The 25,398-nt window shown below is 37.7% G+C and overlaps 2 protein-coding genes across 3 annotated transcripts in view; one reads left to right on the top strand and one right to left on the bottom strand.

Moving 5' to 3' along the window:
• The first annotated feature begins 5,222 nt into the window (after positions 1-5,222).
• On the top strand, positions 5,223-12,840 carry LOC100890646 (caldesmon). Of its 2 annotated transcripts, none has more exons than XM_003731090.3 (3): positions 5,223-5,726; positions 8,771-8,863; positions 9,449-12,840. In XM_003731090.3, the coding sequence occupies exon 3, from the start codon at positions 10,993-10,995 to the stop codon at positions 12,508-12,510; it is 1,518 nt and encodes a 505-aa protein (XP_003731138.2). In that variant the 5' UTR covers positions 5,223-5,726; positions 8,771-8,863; positions 9,449-10,992; the 3' UTR covers positions 12,511-12,840. The 2 variants fall into 2 exon arrangements, with proteins under 2 accessions (XP_003731138.2, XP_030838605.1); XM_030982745.1 differs by having other exon boundaries at positions 8,771-8,913.
• Positions 12,841-15,085: 2,245 nt separating this feature from the next.
• The window catches only part of LOC588760 (nuclear pore complex protein Nup153), a 31,962-nt gene continuing 21,649 nt past the window's right edge, over positions 15,086-25,398 (bottom strand). Inside the window, exons 14-19 of the mRNA XM_030982744.1 lie at positions 23,867-25,120; positions 23,423-23,512; positions 22,584-22,661; positions 21,586-22,038; positions 20,663-20,909; positions 15,086-19,771 (exon numbers count right to left, since the gene is read on the bottom strand). Coding sequence (XP_030838604.1) covers positions 19,660-19,771; positions 20,663-20,909; positions 21,586-22,038; positions 22,584-22,661; positions 23,423-23,512; positions 23,867-25,120 — 2,234 coding nt within the window. The 3' untranslated portion in view covers positions 15,086-19,659. The remainder of the gene's footprint in view (positions 19,772-20,662; positions 20,910-21,585; positions 22,039-22,583; positions 22,662-23,422; positions 23,513-23,866; positions 25,121-25,398) is intronic.

Genomic DNA, 25,398 nt, shown 5'->3' with positions numbered 1-25,398 from the left:
CTACTACCCCTCGCCCCACACAACATTTAAACACATAACAGGTACAACAGTATACAAAAAACACACCAACATAGAACGAACAAACAAACAAAAGTAAAAGAAAAAGAAAAGAAGAGAAAAAAGAAGAAGAAAAAAAAAGTAGAGAAGAGAGGAGGGTCTGGAAGTTGTATATTGAGAAAATTAAAAACTGAAAACATTTATTCTAAGCTTTCCAAGGCTTCCCATTTCCTTAAATGAATTGAAAGTGTGTCTCTTTCCAATGAAAGTTTTTTCTCTTCATTTCTATTTTCCAACAATCTATATTATATTTCTTTTGCTTTGGAGGGTTTCCCTTTTCTTTACTGTGGAAAATCATATATTTAATCAAAATCAAAATGTGGTTCAATAATTGCTCTGTTTTAAAAGTAGTGTCATCTATTCCTATATGAATTTCTTTCCAGGATAATTTCTTCAGAATTGGTAAATTAAGTCTATCTCCACATTTCCCCCAGACTTCCTTTATTGTATTACATTCAAAGAATACATGGTGATAAGTTTCTTCAAAATTTTTGCAAAATGAGCACAACCCATTTTCATGGAACCTGAATCTATGTAAATGATGATTTGTATACACAATATTATGCAATAGTTTGAACTGAAATTCTCGCAGTTTACTACTTAAGGTACACATCCTTGGTTGAACATAATTATATCTTTTCTACTTCTTTTCTTGGAATATTGTAAAGTGTCATTAAATTGCCGCCTGCCGAGTTTGTATCTACATTCTTTTTTAATTTGACTCTTATATACCATTTTTGCAGTTAAATCTTCAAATGTAAACACTTTCTTTGAAAAAATAAATTCTAAACTAAAGCCAGTGTGAATTGAATTGACGTGAATTGACATAATGGAGGTGCCGTGGTATCGTGGTTCATTCACTTGCCTCTTAATCATGTGGTTAAGGGTTCGAATATCAGCTTGACACTGAAGTCCTTTGGAATGGAAGCAATGAATCCACACTTGCCACTCTCCATCCAAGTGTAAATGGCTACCTGGAGTAATAATAGTTGTAGGGCCCTCAGGATCAAACAGATTTATTATCGTTATTATTATTAATACCTTTATCATTATTATCATTATTGCTTTGGTGACAGATAAGCTGATAAGCTTCACATTTGATGAAGCGATTTGAACTTTCTTGAGGAAATGTATCATGGGGAAGACTTATCCGCACAACTTTAACGATGTTCTTGAAAAAGATAAACCTAACAAACATTCCGAATGTTCAGAAAAGCCGTCTCAAAAGGCAGAGCGCTCTCAAACTTTCTTTTATTCAAAACAGATGACGCCCATACATGAACAATATTTTGTTATAGAAGTAAAGTACAAAAGTATCTTAAATTTCACGATTTCTTGATTTTTCGATGTTTAATCGATTTTTTAATCTTTACATCTACTACTGCATAAAGTTTGAACGAAGCCCCCAAATGCTTTGTCCTTCAAGGAACGATAATATTTTCGGACTATAATCATGTTCATGTCTGAGGATTCATTCGACACCGATAAGTAAACAAATCAAATCATTTATTTTCCATTGTATAAACAACATGACATTAAAATTAAACGACATCATTATTGGGATTAAAGTTGCGGGATCATAACTTGCACAAAAAGGGTTTGTTAGAAATTACAAATGTCTTGTGTTGTTGGTACTCTTAGATAATAATTCGTGATTTATCATCATGCTCATCGAGCTTAATTCGAATGATTCTCAACAAAACGACCTCTTAGTTTTGTTGTTGTTATCGGTGTTTCATTATCTCATGCAAACTATAGACTTGTGTTGAAAGTTGGAAACAGATATTTCCGCAATGCCTATGCCGCTTTCAGAGCGTAATAAGAAAACCAATGTCCGATTCGGTCTCAGGGCCCGTGCATGACTAACGAGCATGACATGGATCGTCAAGGAAAACACAAATTACCCCCAAATCCATAACTATCGTATAATCTAGTTTAAGTGGTATAAGCTGTCTTGTTTAAAGTGGTTTGCTACAATCTGCCCTACCCCCTCAAAGGTTATAACTATTCATCCCATTGCACACCATCCCGTTAAATCGATAAAGGAATTCAAATAAAATCAGTGAGCCCTATATGTGTGTAATACTGGTGTCCCCTTGAAGATGATGCAATGACAAGGGTTTTCTTACAAATAAAAGATTTAAAACTGTGCGAAGAAAAGAAGGATCATGTATTATGCATCGGGTTTGTTTTCTTTTGATTGTGACCCAAGGAGAGATTAGCCACCATAGCGTAAGGTGTTTTACTTTTCTGTTTCATGCAATAACTTAAAGGTCTTACAACAAATTATTTGTATCCTCCTTCTCAATTCTTCCTCCCTCACTCACTTACTCTCTTTCCCTCTATCTTTCTATCTGTCTTTTTCTCTCTCATTCACTCTGTCTATATTTCTATTTTTCGTTCTTTTTGTCTCTCTTATATTGTCATTCACTTTCTCACCTCACCCCTTTTAGTAGTAGTAGTAGTAGTAGTAGAATGGTTTTTTATTAGACAACTTCAAAATGGTAGCCCGAAAGCTAAATTACATTGCAAGTTTTACATGTATTAAAAAGCATTTCAACAAACTTAGATATAGACAAGTACACATAATACACAGTCGGGTAGATCATAACTAATTACATATTCCCTATTTGCAAACAAATTGATGAAACAAATAAAATAGATTCGGCATTATTTTGTTTTCCGTAATCATTGTTAAGTGAGGAATATTCATATTTTAAATATAAATTGAGGCTGATTAATGGAGTTATAACAAGTAAGTACTGAAGATTTGTTTAATTTTGAACCGTAATGCGCATTGAATGTCTATAAAGCTACACAATATATAAGGATTTATCATAGAAACATGATTAAACAATTACCGAAAGGGAGAGAAAAGGTTAGGGAGAGAACGATGTAGAGAGAGAGAGTTAAAGGTATTACAACATTTTGGGAAATTTTGAAAAATGGGTGGATAGTGATTCTTTTACAATTTTAATATATTTGGATGCCCCTGTGGATGAATTAAAAACACCAAAAATTTTAGCCCCTAAAACACTTCTGCTTTCGAGAAAAATTGAATATAAAGATTTACCGGTGCTCCCGGTAAATTTTGATAAATTTCAAATAGCTCCTACGGCCGTACAATGGTAGCTGCGACCATGAAAATCTCAGAGTATGTAGTTGTGGTATATAATTTCCGAACGAGAATAGCTAATTAGTCAATTTTAGTAAATAAACAATGTTTTATAGCTTAATTAATATCTTGACCTTGAGAGGGAGCTATTCAACATAAAGTGTTTATTATTTACAATATCATAACTTTTCCCCACATTTCTATTTCTCTAAATTATCCATCCATCTTTGTCTCTCTGTATCTCCGGCTAATATACCCCACATTCTCTATTTCTCAACGTTCCTTCTTTAACCCTTTCTCTATACCCTACCATTCCCCTCCCTCACCCCACTTTCTCCCAATTTACCCTTCCCTATCTTCTCCATCTGCCCCTTCTCTCCCTATCGGGTTCCTCCACACCCCTACTGTATCTCTGGCTTTCTATCCATTAGCTCAAATCTTTCTTTTTCCCGTCATTAATACGTGATTATATTTCAGCAAAGGTCTCTTAATTTCAAAGCTTTTTTGTTAATCTGTTCGTTAATTTTATTCATATTATTATTTCTTTGATTAAGTTTGTTTTTAAATAGCTGTTATCCATTTGAATGCCTTATCACGAATCGTATTGCTCAAATAAATGATGATAATCAGCCCTCGAGATTGATTGCATAGATTATTAGGTTATTCATATTTTGAAGTGTGTATACTGTGATTAGATATATGCGTTCAGTAAACAAAATGATAATGTAATACCTTTTCCGGGTTGAGCTGCAAAAAAGAAAAGAAAAGGGAGCTGGATATAGGTAGATCAAGAAAGAAGGAGAGAGAGAGAGAGAGAGAGAGAGAGAGAGAGAGGGAGAGGGAGGGAGGGAGAGAGAGAGAGAGAGAGAGATAATGAGAGAGTAGGGGGGAAGCTTATTTGGATGCCAACACCTTAAAGAGACAATTATTGTCTGTTGGTGCCCTTCTTTTATCAAAAACAAAAGAATGTATAAATGATTATGAGTTTGCGACCTTCTGTCTCTCAGCAGACGATACACGGTGGTCACAACTCGATTATGAATCGATATCATATTTGTGACCTGTGTTTTATTTTCTTATCCATTATTATTATCAATTTCATTCCAAACTGCTCAGTTTATAGACACACATACCCTAATTAATGTTGAGGTTATATACAATCATTATGAAATATTGTTGTCCTGAGCTTATTTTAATTCATTTCATAATATGTAATAATTTGATTGTACTGCTATTCATATATTTATGGATCAGACTCGCAAATTAATTTGACTTCGTGTACATTATTTCTACCATTGTTATCTAGGTTTGTATTTTTATTTTTATTTGAAATTCAACCTCACGTTTTGGTTGCAATACAGAAGTAATGATAATAATGATAAAACTAATCTTATCATTTTAGAGTTTTATGGACGGGAGCTAAGTCTTTGAAGGCCAATGAAAAACAAATCGACCTATTTATCATATCGTGAATCAACTTTCGTCACACTTATTCTGTTTTATTCGCCATTGGTATATCCCGTCCTTTAATCACCATAGCTGTTAATAACAATTACATTTATTCGTAATTCTTCTCTCCGGAGATTTAAAGACGACGAAATGTAAAACAAATCCTACTAAATGGCACACTCCCGTAACTCACGACATGTTTCTATTTCTGTCACATGATCGATAATAAGAGTACTTTCAAATATGTTCGGATTGATCAAAAAAACCTCTTGAGCCCATGTCAGCTCTGCCTAGACACTGGAAACATGGTGCTCAACACAATGCCAGCAAAGCTCAAGTGGTAATACCGAGACGATTTTAGAACATCCTTTAAAGTGTTCAAACAATTGTAACGGGGACAAAAAGACTAAGGGGGCTTACGAAGGGTGAACAATTGCCCCCAGTCCCTGTGGACCCATTGTTAAAGCGAGGATAATCAAATAAGTGGACCCCATTCTCCGCGCCTCGCCGCACAGCGTAGACAACTTCAAAACACCCCTGAAAATGGTCACTAACGTCTGTCAATGAATAACCAAGTTTATCATATTTTATCAGTATAAGTGTCCACTAGATAGTATAAACCGCTGTAGAATGTAACTGATATAGTTGTTAGCAAATACTTGCAAAAGCTGATAAGGCGAAGTGGGCGTAGCACGGTATAACAGGGGTTAGATAGAGTCAGACGACACTGCATAGCAACGGCCTAGCAACGGGGAAGCGAGGAGGTCACAGATCGGGGACTCAAAAGCCCCACACTACGATCGATATGTGGGACTGTGCCGTATGAACTGCTGTGCGCGAAACTTTAGCAAAGTGAACGGCGTGTACTCTCCCCTACACTACTAAGGGTATTCCACTTGTTAACGGGTTATTTCGTGGATTTATTGCTAAATTGGTGGAAATTACTGGGACAATTGTGTCATAAAGTGCTACTTGTTCTCACTTCAGCCGTGAATTACTTGGATATTTATGTTGAAGCGAACTTTGTAACTATTCAACTGCGGGCATGAGTACACTTTTCGCTGCATATGTACTGTACAATGTAGACAGATGTAACACCACATTGGTAAGTTATAGACAGTGTCTTTCGATCATCGTATTCGTTATCTACACACATATATATATATATATATATATATATATATATATATATATATATATATACATGTTTTTATCTGACATACTATCTAATTATGTGTGTATGAACATTTCTCTACATGTTTACCAAACGTATGTGTCGAGATTCATGTTTTTTAGATACTTATTCTGGATTCAATAGGTTATTATGTAGGTGCCATTTTAATTTCCCATATCACACTTCAGGGCCTCATCTAATAAAGAGTTGATATTATTCACAACTATTTTGCGATTCATTTCAATCGCATCAATGTACTTCAGAGATAGGGGACTGTAAACTTGTGATTGATTAGATGACTTGATAATGATTTGGATCAATCGCAACTCTTTATAAGACGGGGCCCAGATCTATAAACATTACATCCTGGAGTTGCAAGGAGCACAATATGCCCAGCTAAGTTTACAATTAAAAAAAAAATCCGTTTCAGAAGTGAAGGAAACAATAATCTGGCATACTGTCCTTATTTCAGACAAAATGTGAAAACTATAACTTAATATATTAACCATTGCATTATAGTGTCAAATTTATATTTGCAGTATGAGCTTATCAGCAAAGTAGAAATTAAAAATAATCTTACCTTTTCCAATTTCAATGTTCATACTATTTTATAAACAAATTATCTTCAAGATCATGTTATAACATTTTTAAGAGCTCACACATAATCTTATCATGGAGTTCCATTAAAAATGTTTGATAAAATTTTAATCAATATTGATATAGGTATTAACATTTGAATACAGTCTTTGAACACGTTTCTTAAAGGTAAAGACCAGTATTGGAAACGCCCCAATTTCAAAAACTGAAATGGAAGCTCTCATTACCAATCATGTGAAAGAATATGTTTTGACTAATACATGATGATAAAAAATTTGCCGGGAAACCGCCTACTAATTCATATATTTGGTAAATTTGTTTCTCTCATGGTCTGTGAGAGATATAGGGTAGTCCCATATACATCTTTCTGTGTATAGTGCTTGTAACTTTACGAAGAATGGGCCAAATTTCTTATCATTTTGATGATTCCAGAACCTTGCAGATGCTAGATGCTAGATGATCAACCTTTTCTGATCGATTCCATAACGTTTCTTTCACAATGCAATCGCATGACCATAACTGGTCTTTACCTTTAAAACGATAAAAAGAAATGGCCATTATAATATTCATTCTGTTCTAAACATATAATTTCCGTCTAAACAAATATAGTTTCCGTGCTTAATACATTATAGGGTGATTTAAAAAGAAATCATTATTACATGTACATACAGTCGAACATGCCCTAGTCACCACCTGTATAGAAAGACCAACTGAACAATTTTTGTTCCCTTTGAAAGTGGTTTATCATTGAAATGTATCATAGGAACCTGTAGATAAAAAACACCTGCTCATAAAGACCATTTTCGTTGTCTCCCTTGAGTGGTCTTTTAACATAGGTTTCACTGTATATTAGAAACCATACCACTGATATGTATTTGTATACGTGCAGGTATATACGATAATGAACACTCAGTCATCTGATTGACATATACGACCATAATATTATAATATTTTTAATCACCGCCATCGCGTGCTACTCACATCGCTTCTCGTTTCCCTACTCAATAGCTCTCGTATATTAATTTCCCCTTTTGAACGCGATGTTTTGAGCTCCCATTGTTGTTCAGCATCACAATACTCCACACATCTGCAGGAGGCCATATTAAATATAAATCGAATGGTTTCGGAATCTCATTTTCGAAAGAGGATGCGTGGTTTTCATCACCATGGCATGCGTGCAAACTGTATGGCATCGTAATTTTGTTGATTAAAATTGACGCATCACTTGGCGGGGTTGGTATTGTACGGAGGCACGAAGTAGCAATTATGATGGATTTGTTTGAGGGATGTCGAGATATGACATTGTTGTCGGCAATGATTTTCGAATGGTAAATGTAAATCCAATATAAAGCTGGTTTGATGTCCATGTATATAAGTTTATGTGTATATAGGAAATACATAGGAAATACATAATTTAGGCGGTTTTCTAAATCTGTTGCTTCTTTCATTATGAGAGTTGAAATACAAAGTAGTAATCAACTCAATAATATTCAATTCAATATGGTTTATCAATATTAAAGTAGTAGTCCAGGTACTAATTGCCATTTAAAATATAAATGTTGTCATAACATATGATCATCGATTAAAACAAAAAAGGCTATTTTAAGTCCATAATCATTACAAATCAAAATAACAATTCGAAAGAATTATGATTATAATAATGGTTATTAATAAACCCCTGGAAACAAAACGTTCATAATAATCAAGCAAAATAGAAGTAAAGTTAGTTATACATTATTATGCAGTATAAAAGACACAAATATTTAAATAGTTATTCCAAAATACATACTTTTACAATTTTGTAATACAAACACAAAGGAAAATTGTGATGTTAAACAGTTAATGACCGATTTGGAGTATTAATTGGAATCTTTTGCATCTAGAATGTCTTGATAAAATCAATCAAAAGAGAAAATATACATGATTGTAAAGACATACATGTATGTTTAGCTTTTATCGTACTGTAATAGTGTCCATTAAGCAAAGAGCATTCCTAAACACTAATTGAAAACACACCAAAAGAGGTTACGTGTATTTTGTTTAATGACAGTAGGCCCCTACCTAGAAAATGTCGCAAAGAACTAAATGATTTTACTCAATAATTGATCCATGTGAGGTACATACAAAAGAAAAACAAAATGATTGCGTTTATCTTATATTTTTGTCATTCTAATGAAAAAGCGAAATATACTGGCATTTTCTGTCTTGTAGAAATGAAATCTAGCCTACACTTTTATTTTTATTTTGGTTCAATCGGAATGTAATTATGCTTCACCGCTTTTTGTATATATCTTTTCTTCTCGTAATTATTTTTTTCTTAAATAGATATCTATATAAATTATATTATGTTTCGTATCTCTTTTTGTTGATGTTGACAGGCTTGAGAAACTAACACGCTCCGTCTGGGAATATTCAAGAAGAGGGGAGTACCTCAAGAGGAAGGGGACTTTCCCCGGACAGCCAGTTTCCGCGTAAGTAGGACACGCATGTTACAAAGGTTACCGAAGGGTGATTAAATGAGGTAGATTCATAAACATAATATCATAAACTTGTCATATTTTATTTGCTTGCGGAAAATGACAACCAGTTCATGTTTTTGTGTCTTTCTTTTTGATTCGTTGTGTTGGCCCAGACATTGAGGAAGAACTGGCATCATTGGGGGGGGGGGGGGGGGGGGGGGGGGTAGGGGGGCACTGGTCGCAATGGTGCATGAACTACAAAGAACGATTGGGCGTGCATGAGTGGGTCCTTCTTATTTCCCTTTCTCCCCTTTTCCCTTTTCCTCATCTCCTTCTTTTAATTTTATTTGTTTGATCCTTTTTCGTCATGCGATAGTGGTGGTGTTTCGACTTGCCCACAATATGCCCTTTACTGTAACAACGTCAGTGTAATGGGTTGCCAGCTTTATGTTTTTTGAAATTGGATTCTTGCTCGCTTTATGAACTCACATTTGAAAATTCATAAACATAATCTTCGTGTGAGCCATTGTTTGCCGTTGTTTCAATAGTGATGATGTTTATCGTGACCCTTTTCTTTTCGATTTTTATCTTTGATAGGTTCAGGAACTTGACACTCTTACCGGCCAATTATTTTGTTAGAAGTGGATTTTATAATGCCAACCCCATCTTAGAGGATATATTACCAGAGTGGCCTTATTATACCTTTCACGATCTTTGGATAAGCGTTTGTTCAAGAAGTGCACGCGAACCCAGTGACTCGACCCAATAAAGGATCATTTAAATTTTTTTTTGGACGGATCTAATTGAGCGAATTATAAGCACCGCAGCATTTATCATCTCCAACGCACATCCCTTCGTGGAAACCTATATACAATTTGGACTAACAACAGGCCTAGAAACTCTCCAAGAACATCGATCGTGTTCAAAGAAAGGACTCTGAATGAATTGCTGAAAACCACTCGAGATCTCGCCAAGAACAACATCGTTAATACTTCGCGCAAACAGTTATCCCGTCGAAATGATGTTCTTTATTAACTGTTCTGTATGAAGAACTCTTGAGAATCTTCCTAGAAGGTTATAAAACGGCAATTTAGGTTGGAATGATTTGGAGCCACAGAACTTTCATTTGTGTTTCTTTGCGTGCGAGGAGTCATTAGTCGGGACCTGAACGGAAGGAACTCAACGGATTAAAGTTTTCATGACCGTTCCAAGTCTGTTGTCAAGTTTATAGTACAATGAAGGTAAATCTTGGATCTTAAAAGTCACTATTCCCGAGCTTCAGAAAGTCGTTCATTCGTCATCGATTGGCATGTGATACGCTACATGGCATTTGACTAACAGTAAGGATACGTCATTTTCTGAACGCGGTCGATCATTAATGTTCAAGGTCGAGCATTGTGAATCCGAATGAGTTTTCAACCGCCGCATCAATATTTGTAAACACCTAAACCAGAAAATCTTTGTCCAATTTCGCGCCCTAAATTTAACAATTGTCAGTGGTTTCGGTTTTTTTGAAATACGAAGGATATGAAATGCGAGTCAAGTGAGACTAAACTTTGGTCATCCTCAATTTTGAGGCCTTTTGAATGTGTTAGACCACAGTTCACCCTTGTTTTTATTTCGGAGAAAGTGCTAAGTGTTCTCGCTTTGAGGTGAGTTACATCAACGTTTAACTATGGATTAGCAGAACAGCTTCATAACAAACAGCGGTCGGATTTTTCAATTTGCATTTCATTTCGTTAGAGATCCTTCGGCCTTTGTAAGCCCTTTTCATCTAATCAAAATTCTTCTGTTGTGGTGGAAGGTGCCTTTATACAGAAGACAAACAGACTTGTTAAACAGTAATTGTATTGCGACCACTTGTGACAGATCGTCGTAACTATTTGATTAGGAAGCTTTGTTTGATCAGTCACCAAACCCTCCAAGGAGACGCTGATTTTTCGATCGAAAAGAGATAATGAGCTTTAGTCGCAATGTTGTCCAACTTTTCGACGCACTCGACAATGAATTTAGTGGCTCCTCCGATTCTAGATCTACAGCTGTAAACAAAATGACGAGTTACTAGCCTCTACGCTGCCCGTAACAAAACATTTCATAGATAATTTTGATTAGAATATTTCGTCTGGAATTTGGAAGTGAACATGGCGACTTCAACGAATCAGAGACCTCGTAGCGTAAGCGCTCGGATGGGGAGGGGGCTCCGAGCCAGTTGGAACACGACAATGCCGCTCCGAACGGGACAGGTTCATCCTTCGGAATCGCGCGGATACATCGTCGATTCGAACTTTATGATTCCTCGAGTGCGCGACCTCGAATCTGAATTCCAACGCGAGTTGGGAAAATGCCTCTTCGAAAGGACGGTACAGTTTGCAGAGGAAGGTGCTATATCGGGAAGCATTCCCACTCAAGTTAACGTTAATAATAACAACAATAACTTAAAATCGAGATCTTCTAATCGCTCAGTTTCTGTAGACGATTTAAGTTCGTTCACCGGAGGCGGTACTGCGAATCGGGAATCGATGCGATTTTTCGATAGTAGACGATATTTGAACGTGAAGCCGACACGTTGTACGTCTGCGCTTGTGCAACAAAATGAACGTTTTGATACGTACTTTGTAAGGGGCAGTCTGAACAAGTATGCAGTAGCCCATGCGATGGGTCCCATTTCGTCACCGCATCCACCCATTGAGAAGGATGTTCATCGAATGCAGGTAGCGAATAAAGACAGTCTTAGACCTTTCTCCGTCCGAGAGGCTTTCACGGACAAAGAGAAGGAAGAAGCACCTGATGAGTATTGGAAGCAGAAAGCGATTGAGGAGAAGGAACGTTTGGAAGCGGAGGAGGAGGCGAGAATTGAGGCGGAGGAGCGGGCGAGGGTAGAGGCCATCGAGAGGGAGAAGCGAGAGCGGGAAGAAGAGAAGGCGAGGTTGATAGTCGAGGAGCAAGCGAGGAAGGAAGCGGAAGAACTGTTAGCATTCGCGCGGGCAGAGTCGGAAGCGATCAAAGCACAACTCACCGAGGTCGAAAAGGCGCGCGATGAGGCTCTCACCAAACTCGAAACGCTATCAACGATGTCGACGACTGGAAAAGGGAAATCGAAGGGAAAAGGCAAAGGGAAAGGTAAAGGAAAGAAAGGGAAAGGAGGTGGGTCAGATTCAATGTCGGAAGTCAGCGGTTCATCAAAGAAAAAGGCGGGAAAGAAGATTCTGAAAAATGGCGAGGCAGACGACAACTCGAGTACTACGGGAGGGAAGAAAGTTAGCTTCAAAGAGAAACTCACAAGCACAAAGACGATCAGTCCAAGAGAACGAACAAAATCTCCCAAACGTAGTTCGTCGGGCGGGGGAAAGAAGAATAATTTCCCGGGGAGCGCGCGGAGCAAGAGTGGCAGTGCGAAGGTCAAAGGTAAGAAGAAGAAGAAGAAGAAATCGCCCGAGCCTCCAGCGGAGCCCCTTCCCGAACCCGAGCCGGTGAAGGAGGAGCCCCCACCCGTTGAAGACATCACGGAGAAACTCCCGAAGAAGCCTAAACCAATCATCTTGGACGAACCTCCCATGTTCTGCTTGGCCACCGAGTACAAAACACGGCAGCAGATGGTTGAAGAGTGGCTCTACGTCCGTAGTTGTAGCGCATGTCCAACATCCATGCCACTTGCGTGAGTCTTTAGCCTTTTGTCTTTAGTCTGTTGCTCACGATGCGTCATATAATTGTCTGACGTAGCACTGCGTCAGTGACTAGAGGGTCTTTGACGCATCACGTGATTGCAAAATGAACAGTGCACAGATTGCGTTTAATTATTGACGCATGGGCTAACTGTCTTCACAGGTTTGATTGGCGCAGATAATAACGCAGTGCAAAGGACGCCATAGTAGTCGCTATAGAACTCCATTTACTTTATGAAAATTACCATTGCCAGTAGATCAAAATGTGTGGTACATGTTTATGATATGTCTATGATATGAGATATTAATGATTTGATCAAAACTAATAAAAAAATAAAATAAGTGATTGAAACGACTTGTCTTGGTCCGAGAAAGAATTAACTTGTTAAAACTGCTGCTCAGCAGAAGTTTTTTTCTCACTAACTTTTCTGCTTGGACAGAGAAAGTGTCACTGAGTAATCAGAATTCTAATGATGACAAAATCATTTACAATTTGAGGCTTTCGGTAACACCATGTGATAGCCTTACTGTAAAGGCTGTTGATATATTCTTTCGTTAAAAGAATGCGCTCATTGGACATTTAAAGATAAACTTGAGTTCTGGTAAAAAAAAGAAAATAATTTCTCACAGAATCAAATGAAACTTTCACTGAATGTTCAAGATTACAAATAAATTTCATTTGCCAAACAATTTTGGTAGAAAATGTACACTGGCTGAGTAATGAGCATAGAAAGATTAGGAAATCGAGGTTATAGTAGCCCCGACACCATCTTTCTGTGTATAGTGCTTGTTATTTTACCAAGACTGGGCCAAATTTATTATGATTTTGATGACTCCAGAACCTTGCAGACAGTACACACCAATACTTACATGCTACATGATCAACTTTTTCTAATCTATTCCACACCTTTTCTTTCACAATGCAATCGCATGACCAGAACTCAACTTTATATTTAAGGGATAGGACGGAGTATAAGGGACAGAAACGAAAAGATGATAATGGACTGTTTTTTTTAAATTAACCACTGACACGAGAGTGACGAAACTTTTTAATTTTTTTATTTTCGGTGTTGTTCACACCAAATATAAGATGAATCGGAAGGAGATTGGATCGAGATTGAGAAGGTCATGTCTCCCCTTGACCCACCACTTTTCTTTAAGTATTGCCGAGTCTTCATGAGTATCATATGAGTATAGTATTTGAGATTAGTGATCAAAGGACAAAATTCCCGTTAAATTAAATGTTCAAAAATTATTTTTAAAGAATGGATTATTATACCGAGTATGAGGGCTTGTGATGGAAGAATTTGTCGCTGTAACCTTTTGAATCACGCCCCGGACAAAAATGATGAAACACGAACATGGGTATGTTTTTATTTGTCAGCGGATGTTAAGAAAACCGTTTTTAGTTTGCAGCTAAGTTAAACATTTTTTTGCCGTTGTTAAATATTAAGTTGGTTTGTAGACATGAACAGTTGAATAATGTAATCTTGTTTTATTGTTGCATTCTGTTTATGAATTCAAATGATATTTTGTGTGATGTTAAAACGGGATTATGCAATAAATAATGACTAAAATGATATACATCACGTTTGATATGTTGGCATTAGAAGTGTACCGTTTTTATAGAGAAACAAACCTAGAAGACGTTTTTCATAAGAGAAAATTGGATGGAGAATAAGAACAGGCAAGAGGAGAATAAGAACAGGCAAGAAGAGGGATAAGAAAAGGTGGCAGAAAATTGGTTTTTAGAGGGAATTTGATAATACATGTAGAAGAATGATAGACGAGAGAATATGGTGAGCGCATGGAAAGGTTATGATATATTTTCATGAAAGTGGGAGAGGGAGAGAGAGAGAGAGAGAGAGAGAGAGAGAGAGAGAGAGAGATAGGAGAGAGAAGGAAAAGTGATGGGAGATGGAGGGAGAGAAGGGAAAGAGAGGGAGCTACTTATAACGTAGCTGGCGAGAGAGGGGAGTGCATGTAAAGGCAGAAGGAAAGGAGAAAGGGGGTAGAAGCGAGCAAGAGAAAGAGATAAATAGAAAGAGAGAGAGAGAGAAATAGAGGGGGAAAAGGGGGGGGGGGGGGTGGGGTCGGGAATGAACGGCTACAACATACAGTATATACAATCTACACTTTCTCACTCGTTGTCTCCAGATATACTTGGCGTCACATTTCTTTTTCCCCAACCCAGTTTCTGTACATTCATCCCTTATCTCCTCCCACCCCACACCAATTTTCTCACCTTTTCCTCTGTACATGATCGCATCTACATATACATAATGTACCTTTAAAATATCAAAACGAAGCGAATTTCAATACCCATTCCATAGAAACCATGTTTGGATTGCCGAATACATCATCGTCATGTTCGCACTTTTCAATAGGTAATGGCCAAGGCTATTAAAATTGCCCTGGAGTGATTTTTTTCTCAAGTAGTTGCAATCATGTTTCTATTGCTCGTTTTCGTTCTTTACCATCTCGTATGTCTCCGTTACTTGAATGGCAAGACCCTCCCCTCTCTCAAATCACAATCTTGACAAACTAAAGAATACATAAAACACAAAAGTTATTTCGTTTGTCGTATATGTGAACATAAATGATCTTTTATTTATCACTGACGCTGGCTTTCTCCCAGTTCTTTTTTTATTTATCAACGATCCAATGAATGTCCCAGACAGATTCAAACACAAAAAATTAAATCTTTTTCTTTTATGCAAATGTTCATGTTCTGCACCAAATTTCGTCTTCTGAGAGATCACATTCACGCAATGTATAAGGAAATAAATTCTTACTATTTTTCGCACGCACGCGTACACTAGATCATAACATTCATAGAAGTCCACACTTTGAATTCAGTAAACTAGACAATCATCCTCAATGTCAAACGCATACTACACGCATTCAAGAGATTAATTTCATGTCTCTTATAATATAGATAATTTCTTTTAAATTTGTCCACAATCTTCGCAATTCCGAGTACTTATAAACTGTAATAAAGAAAACATATCTCTCAGAAGACGTAACGTTTGGTGCAGCCGGTACAAATATACATTACATTCCATGGAAAAATTAAAAATCATTTTTTTTCTTCATTCATTACTGGTCAATCATACACGTTAATTACACAATTTAATACAACTGAATCAATTGTTTTGAACCATTTCTAATTCTGTTGAAAGTAGAAATTCATAGACACACATCAAGTTCGTGTAGAGTAGAGTTACAATTTCGTTTGCATATCAATACACAATAGCAAATATTTTTCTAGACAATTTTTAAGGTTCTTGTATCTCTCTCTCATATATTTTCACTTGCATACCCTGATATACAGCTCTCACACATTTTCATAATTGTCATCTCTCTCAAAAAATGTAACCAAAAAATTATAAGTACATTATAGAAGTGATTATACCTTCAATAAAATTCGAAATGGCTCAAAAGTAACAGTAGAGTGCGCTATTTACAGGCGTGCCGATACATAGACACTAGATATATATAAATTTATGTACAGGTACATTTCTTTTCTCATTCATATGAATAATCAAATTGTTTTAGGCTTTTCCAAGCATTCATCAGACATTTTAATACAAAAATAATTTAGCTGGCTTGATTTCTTTTTTCTTTCACGGCTTTCTTTAAGCTTTCTTAAATGATAACTATTTTGATTTTTGCCTATCCAAAGAAAAAAAAAAAAGATATTAAAAATAATTTCCTTAACATTATCACCTCTTTCCTTCCTTGGCTTAAATAATCTGTTCCCTGTGGAACAGATTACAATCACAAATAAACGTTATCAGATCATAATCAAGACAAAAGAAATGTGAGTTTGTGAACAAAATGGACATTTAAGTGAGAAAAAGTCACTTTTGCTGCATCATAAGATAAACAAAGAAATGATGAAATGCGTGACTTTCTCACACTTGAATGTCAAAGTTCAAAGTTCAGGCCTGGTCTATATAGGCCTGTGTACTATGCACACACTGGTAGGTCAATAGTTTTACTCCATAATCCTGGTATCTGTGTTAACATAACATGAAATGACATACAACATCAGAGTATCAGAGCGACAAGCGTGTTTCCACTATTGGAGACTTGCGTTTTTTGTGACATAATCAACGTTTTTCAAAGTTAGTGCACTTATTCACAACACACCTCAATCAGTGTGTGTTATATAAAGATGCTTGCTCAACATACATATATATATAACAAAAGTGCTTCGTCAACTTACAGTACGTCATCTACAACTTGATACTCTGAAGACATAAAATAAGTAGTGACCATATGAAAAGGATAATTTTGAAAGAAAATAAACTATATAAATATCAAGAATGAAATGGTTCTGATTTGTGTACCTTTGCTTCAAATGATACTTAAAAACAGAAAGGAAAACAGCTAGAGAAAGTTTGTGTACAGTTAACTACATGTACTCGTAGTCAGTAACCCAGTGACCCAAAATGGGGGAAAAAAGTCAAATAAATGGAGAAGATGGAACATTACAAACATGAAAAAACAAAACCTAACCGTACATGCAGGTAAAAAGGACATATGCATAGCAAAGGGCATATGCATTCAATTGCATTGTAAGCAGGGTATTATGATGGCATTTCAATAGAGGTTTCATGAAAAGAAGATATTTTCAAGCGCAACACAAATTTACAGGGAAGAATTACGCAATGAATGGTGGTTGGTGCATTTGAAAAGGTCGAAGGTCATCAAACACAACATTTGAAGTGTTCTATTACTGCCCTTGGAGACAAGAAAGAGTAGCTAGGATATTAATCAGACATTGCTTTATCCTTTTTGTTCAATTTAAATAGCCTCGATCACATTAAAACACATGCATAGCTGTTTAACATTGGGTATGAAGCACCTAATTGAGAAATATAAACATATAAAATGAATGGAAAAGGGCTCGGGCTTCAGATCTCCTGTTCCATCTTTTGTTACCATTGCAAAAGTGGGCCGGGGGAATATCTGTTTCATGTCCAGTTACACAGCAGTCACTGGATTCATTTGCGATCTTGCACATTACATCCAAACACCACAACGTTTGCAATTTTCTGGGGACCCATTTACCAGCTGGGTAGAGAGGAGCAATGTAGATTGAAATACCTTGCTCAATGATTAAGTGCCATGCACAAGGACAAATTATGATACACAAATTAATCAAACAGATTACAAGTGAAAAAAATAGTGATGGTGAAAATGGTTGATGTGAGAGAAGCGAAACACAAGTACATTCTCATTCCAGGTCAACTTAGCAAATCTTTGCACATACGCCATCTTATCCTACTCTAAGTGTCCCTCCAAAGTCCACTGATTAAAACAAAAACAAATAAAATATAGTGTACCAACCAAAAAAAGAGACACAAAATCAATAATAAAACAAAATAATAATAATTAAAAAAAAAAAAAGTCTACACAGTACTAACAGATGCTCTATACAAACATTTGGCAAACTCTTGTCATACTACTCAAAATGGCTCCACTACTAATCAAGAAATTTACAATCACATGTTCAGATGATATAATATTTACAACACAATTGCTAGATCTTCCTCAAATTGTAACTCATTCCAACACCTCCCTCACTGCTCATTTGTCACAATCATAAACCAAATGATCAAGCATCTTGCTAGGATGTCCTACTTGCTGCCCGCAATGCCTGCCCCTCTAATTTAGCCATGCCCTTTTTGCTGTAATGAAGTTGGTTTGTACTCAATTAGCCCAGAAAGTGACATAATAATCCTAAGAATAATAATAATCAAATGGTAGTTTTTACATGGCAATATACGGCCTGATGCATTACATCTATTCTTCACATAACTTTGTTATCATAAAGCCATGCCTATTTGTAAATGTTCTGTTACACAGATACAATAATTCAAAACAGCCAATTGTCATGCACTTGGGAACATATCCCATCGGTTATACCTCCTATCCAATCCTCTGTAATATTCAATTGGCAGGTAGAACTATGCAATCTTACATTTTCTTGCATATAGAAGTTATATTGAGATAATGGATAAATTAAAAGGTATAATGCCCAATTGTTTTGGTAAAATGTAAGATTTCCAGCTACCGGAATACATAATACATATTTTTCCATAACAAATTTGTACATTGGTCTACCAGGTAATAGGTTTTGAATAAATAACAAATTCCTATAATCCGAACATTACTTTGGGATAACAACAAATCACAATTCTTTTCATACAACCAACTTGCATGGTCTTCATTTTAATAAGAGTGTGATGTTCAGATGCATCTTTTCTCTGTAATTCAGTGCAAGGAGGGTGTAAGTATAGCAGTAGTCAGAAATGGCTGAATTTGAATTTTTAGGACCAAACTTACATGCCACATGTGTGTAGCAGTCCCATAAACCAATATCTGTGTGCAGTGCTTGTAACGTTCAGGAAGACTGTGCCAGTTTCTTTCCATTTTCATGTTTCGAAAACCTCACAGTCTACTAACAAAGTTTATGTACATGTGCTACACAAAGAACCTTTCCCAATTCCTTTCTTACAGTTTTTATCACATAACAGCATGACCTGGGCATCGTCTTATAAAGAGTTGACATTTATCGCGACATATTTGCATAAGAGATAGGGGACTGCAAACTGGCGATTGATAAGAGGACTTGCGATTGAAATTGGATCTATCGTAACTCTTTACACGACAGGGCCCAGTACCATACTTTATCTTGAAGCAACAAAGACCCACAGAGTTGCGTATCATAAGAAAGTACGTTTTTTAAATGGATTGTTATAAATAGCAATACTAGGCGTTAAATTTCTTCACAGAACAGGTAGATTCTCCAGGGCTTTTTTGAAGCCAGACCATTTCAGCATTGGTAATTGAATACAGTAACATGGTAATGCATTTGGGCTACTTGAAATTGGAATGCAACATGAAAACGTCGAAAACATTTCTTTACAGATTTTGAACATTCACCGAGACTCAATGAAAAGTGAGATTTCGGTCACAGAGGGCTGCTTTTAGAGGCATCGCAATGAGTTTGATATGAAAGGGAGAGATGGAGAGAGAGAGAGGGAGAGAGAGAGAGAGAGAGAGAGAGAGGAAGATGAGAGGGAGGGAGTACAGAAAAGGGAATTGATCAAGCTCTGTTTTCAACAATATTTCTCATCTCTTGACATGCCGACGAACTGCCTTCTTGATTTTCCGACCGGACTGAGGAGCACCTGGTGTCGCGGAAGCACTGAATGGGTTGCTATCAATGGCTCCAGCGGACCCTCTGTAAACAAAACCAAAACAAGAAAAGGTCACATGTAGACAATGCTCAACACTAACAGGCGCCTAGGACACATGAGCAGCCACAATCAATGTCTATACATGCCAGCAAGATTAAGAAGTTCTTTTTTTTTTAAATAGGGCTCATGCATACAGATTATTAAAAATTCAGACTGGACTGCCTTCCAAAAAAGTTAGTATGTAGCCCTGCATGAAGAAAAGTAAAAGTTATAGCTTTTACTAGGCATGGTTTAACCTTTTGGATACCCATATTGATATAACACACAATTCCCATAAAGACTCAACCCAAGTTATCTTGTACTCGGTATTCAGCGGGCTAACATTCTTTCCATGCGTATGTTATAGCTGGATTGGCATATGACACATACATTTGTATTTGTTTACCCGGTTAGTGATTTGTGTATGGGAAGTAAGTATCCAAAACTGCATGACTTCCTTTTACATCATGGTTAAAAAAAAAAAAATGCTTTTCACAAAGGTTGCCTCAGATATTGTTGAATATGTAAAAGACATATAATGTTAACACAAACACACAAAAAAGGACCTACACAAAAAATAAAAAGTAAAGAAAAATCATAAATCTCCAGTAAATCAACTAATGTTACCGATATATGATACAAAGAGGACACTTTCAGGGATTTGGTACTACTTTGTCCCCAAACTCGAAACATTGACAAAAGTATTTTCAACAACCAGGGACCCATTTCACAAAGTCTTTTTTCAATGACAAATGACAAAAATCAGTGACAAATCTGCTGATAACCAATCAGAAGCAAGGATTTCAGTAGCTTACAACAAAAACTGTCATTTGTCACTGATGACAAGTTTTGTGAAATGGGGCCAAATTTTGCACAAGAAGCTGGTGAATACTCACTGGAACTGAAACGCTGTAGCACCAGCCTGCGGAGCAGCACTCGCCCCAAAGTTGAAGGACGGTTGCCCAGCTCCGGCAAAGTTGAAGCCACCAGCTTGTTGAGGCGTTGCCGCTGGGGCAACCTGATGAGCCTGGTTGGGCTGGTTGCCGGTGAACTGGAAGCCTCCTGGGGCCGGTGCAGCTGGGGTAGCGTTGTTGGTCGCACCGAAGCTGAAGGAGGGTGCCGTCTTGCCAAACCCGAAACCACCTGAATGGAAAAGGAAGAAATGTAATGGGTATGTTAAGCTAGGAGATACATTTGTGAATTGCATGCTGCTATTCTGATACTGTTCACACAGACCTGCATCCACTCTCAAAACAAGAAGGAAAGAAAGAAAGAAAGAAGGAAATGAATAAAGCTCCTTTGGTAAAGTCATTCTTTATCTAAACATATTACTATCATAACCTCTGCAATGAGATATAGAAGTTTAACCTAATATAATACTATAAAACAGGTTAAAGGATTTGAGCTTGAAAGAGTCAACAACTAGGCATAAACTTTTGTGCACATGAAGTGTCACCAATGTCAGTTTGAATCCCAAAATCTCCCATTTATGCTCTTAAATAGCTAGCAACAACAAAAAAAAAAAAATGCCCATTTTGTTTTCTAAGGGATGATTTTATGTTTTCTATCAACATACAATGTATGTCGTTGGTTTAATTGGTCGCTTATAAACAGTGAATATGAAAGGGAATCAGGGAAAAAATTAATATTTATTTTTCGGGGGCTACTTTTCAACCTTGCCTGCATGAAAATAACATTCTAAAATTTGTTTTAATTGAACTCTATGCAAATTTAAGGGGGCTCTTTTCTGACTTTCAGGGGCTATTTCGCCCCGAGTCCTTGTTTTTGTTTAAGAGTTGAAGACATTGGGAGCTCCTACCTGGTGTGGCATTAGCAGGTGCACTCCCAAAGGCTGGAGCTGGTTTGTTGCCAAACCCTGGCGTTGCATTGGTGGTGGAGGCGCCAAAGGCCGGGGCACCTGTGGTGGTACCGCCCATTCCACTCCCAAAGGTGCTGTTGCTGGTTGCGTTGGTACTGCTACCACCAAACACCGACCCCTGGGTGGGCGTGGCTGCTCCGAACCCCTGTGGCTGGGTGGTGGCCGATCCAAAGGTGGGGTTGGTGGGTTGTCCACCGAAGGGTGTGGCATTGACCGAGGGGGTGCTGCTACCACCAAAGGGGTTGGTGTTGGCGCCTGTCGTGGGGGCTGTGGAGCCGAACGAGAAGCTTGAGGGGGGTTGGGAGGCGGCAGGCGGGGCACCGAATGCTGGAGAGGGGTTGGTGCTACTCCTGTTGCTACCGAATCCTCCAAATCCACTTGTTGTTGATGACCCTGGGGAATGGGGTAAAACAATTGAAGATCAGAGGTGGTTAATCTAAAAGAAAAATATACACTATCCGTAAATTGCATCTAAAATTAACTATAGAAAACATCACCATAGAGTGGCGTGATAATTTATAGGGCTTTAAGCTAGTGCTCACAATATTCCAAGAATTGTTGTTATCGTGTACCCATTTACATTAACTCTACAATGGAATACATGCAAGAGAAAAATGGCCTAACTCTATCTATAATTTAGGTTGTTAGGCAAAATAAAGTTTGGGATTATCAAGCATACCAGGGGTTGTCACATGCCAAAGGCATATACAGTCAAACCTACTATAGTGATCACCTGTCTACAAAGACCACATTTTTTCACCCTTGAAAGTGGTTTCTTACTGAAACATATACTAAAGGAACCTGTCTACAAAGACCAACTGTCTAAAAAGGACCACTTTTTGTGTTTCCCTTTGGCGGTCTCTAGTCTATAGACAGGTTTGACTGTATATCCCAGTCAGTAATGAGACAAGTGTATTTACACAAAGTGAATGTCATACCTGTAAACTGAGCGTTTGAATTTGGTGTAGCTCCAAAGTTGTACCCTCCTGTAGAAGGCGCTGCTGGTGCCTTGTTAGCTAAATAATGGATGGAAATAAAAAATGAACAGTCATAAATACATAATTGGCAAATAAAAGATGAATAAATGCCTTAATAAAAAAAAATCACAAAGCTTGTAAAACAAAATCAAATATGATATTAAACACCCTATACAGACACTGTCCACCCCCTCCCTCCATAATGATGATGATGATGTAATGGAATTCCTTTGTTTCCATTGCCTTACCTATCTTCATAAACATGTCTCCAGTTCGATTGTAATCCATCCATCAATTCTAATGATAACGTGATCACAAGCTACTTTTGAATACATAATGAACCCTGTGACCTTTTACCTTTCACCTCGTCAACCCCACAATCAACCAGTTCATTGGCTCTGCAAGATACATACATGACCCAAGTTTGGCGGGAATCCATTAATCAGTTCTTGAGATAATGAGATCACGAGAACGGGACGTTCGGAAAACCCAAAAACATAACGCCTCTGGGTACTTTGTAGCCGAGGCATTTCTAGCAAGCAGAGTAGGTCTTAAATGCAAACAAGTACTGTATATATGGAATGTGATGTAGAATTTATGAATACCAATCATACAATTATTCAGAAATGCCCTTAGTTACCTCAAAGCGCAATAGAAAACAGTATGGCCACAATTGGTAAGACCAAGTCATCATCTATTGAAAGCTAGAGGGGTATTGAATGTGTTCAAATATGTGAGTTAAACGTTCTTCTGGTTCTTGGCAGATGCCATGTTGAAAAGAATACAGGGTATATGCTCACCGTTTCCGAAGTTAAAAGATGGCGCCGTCGTTGTCTGAGCTGGGGCTGCTGATGAAGCAGCTGGAGTTCCAAAGCTGAATCCCGATCCACCTGCACAGGCAAAGAATCAAATCTTTAAATGTTGACTCCTTTCTTAAGTTTTCCCTATTATAACGAAATTCTTATTCATGCTTTAAAAAAAAAAATGTCATGACTCTCGTGTGAATTTATGTACATTATGTGACGTATACGCCTAAGTGTTTATCAATTATCTTGTAAATGCATTGTATTTTGTTTATGTGCTGCCAGTGGAGGCCAATTTTTTGTGTTTTGAATATGGATCAATAAAAGAATCTACCGGTATCTATTTATCTACCTAAATCTCATTAATTCTCCAACCCCCCAAACAAAAATTTCCATGAACCTTGCATAATTATAAGCTTTTTGATAAAGACATGAACAAACCTTGATTACTATTCGGGTTCTGACTTCCGAACGTAAACCCTTTAGCCGGTTCCTCCTTGGTCTTTGCTGGTGCTGGTGCAGCACCAAAGTTGAAAGATGCTGGTGCTGCTGCTGTAGCTGCTTTCTCCGGTGCTACAGGAGTTTGTCCAAATGTGAAGGCGTTTGCGGATGTGGCAGCAGGCTCTTGGGGTTTGGCTCCAAACGAAAGGCCAGATCCAGCGACTTGGGAAGGGGCCGAACTACCAAATGAGAAGCCTGGCTTACTGTCTGTATTCAATGCTTTCGCAGAATCAGGCTTACTGGCACTGCTGCTGCCGAAGTTGAAACTGGGTGTTGTGGAAGAGCTGGTAGGTGCCGAGGAGTTTGCAATTGATGTTGCAGTGCTTCCAAAGCTAAATGCAGGTTTACTTTCCGGTGGTTTATCCGTAGAGTCTGTTGTCTTTGCACCACCAAAGGCCGCTGCACCAGCTCCAAACTGAAATGCAGGGGGTTCAGCGTTCAAGGTTGTTTCTTTGGTTGAGGAACTGCTGCCAAACGAGAGTCCTGGTCCTGCTGCTGCACCATCAGTCTTTTTCTCACTGGTTCCCCCACTAGTGGGTGCGGCAGCACCAAAACTGAATGCTTTCTTCGCTGATGGACCGTCTCCCTTTGTCACATTTGATTGGAAAATGTTCACATTTGGGGGAGGCCCTTCTTTGTCCAGTTGTGTCTGTCCCACAGTGGCAGGGCTTTGTCCAAATTTGAATCCACCCCCTATACTACCTGAACTATTTGACTTTGAGCTAGCATCGTTCTGTCCAAACTTGAATCCTCCACTGGGTGCCTTGAAACCACTGCTTGTGGTATTTGACTCGGACGAACTGGCTCCAAAACTCATTCCCTTGGGCACTTTGACTTCAAGCTTTTGCTCCGTTTTAGCTTGGCTTAACACGGACGATTCTACGCCTTTGGCTTCCGACGGAGCTGATGTCTCTGTTGTTGACGAGTTGCTACTTGATTTGGACAGTTTGGACAAAGAAAAGTTGGGTGGTAGCTTAAAGCCAACCCCAGCAGAAGGAGTTGTTATACTGTTACTGTCTGTGCTGGCGGGCTTTAGACTCTGCCCTAGACTCATACCAGCAGGAAGTTTGAAACCGCCACCGCTGGCATTTGAGTTTGAGTTCAACGAGTCTGAGGTTGTGGAATTACCAAACTTAAAGGCACCGGTTGCATCTCCATTGCTCATGGGGGTACTTCCAAACTTGAATGATGAAGCTGGAAATTGGTTTGAAAGAAAAACAAAGTCAAACATGTGCTGATTAGATTGATGGGTAAAGAACAATGTCCAGATCTTCTAATAAACTGTTCAATATTTTTACCGTGCAAGCTAAAAAGTGATACTCAACATACAGTTACAGAATCTAACTTCAAAGAGCACTTTAGTATATCATTTCAAAAATAAAAACAACCAACCACCAAACCATAATATAAAACAAGCAAAAAATACTTCTGGACTATTAGGATTAGCTACAAATGTAGAGCTGTTCTTTTGG

The sequence above is a fragment of the Strongylocentrotus purpuratus genome, unplaced genomic scaffold (genome assembly GCF_000002235.5).
Source record: "Strongylocentrotus purpuratus isolate Spur 01 unplaced genomic scaffold, Spur_5.0 spur5_scaffold_13, whole genome shotgun sequence".
Lineage (NCBI taxonomy): Eukaryota > Metazoa > Echinodermata > Echinoidea > Camarodonta > Strongylocentrotidae > Strongylocentrotus > Strongylocentrotus purpuratus.
This window is presented reverse-complemented; position numbering and strand designations above follow the sequence as displayed.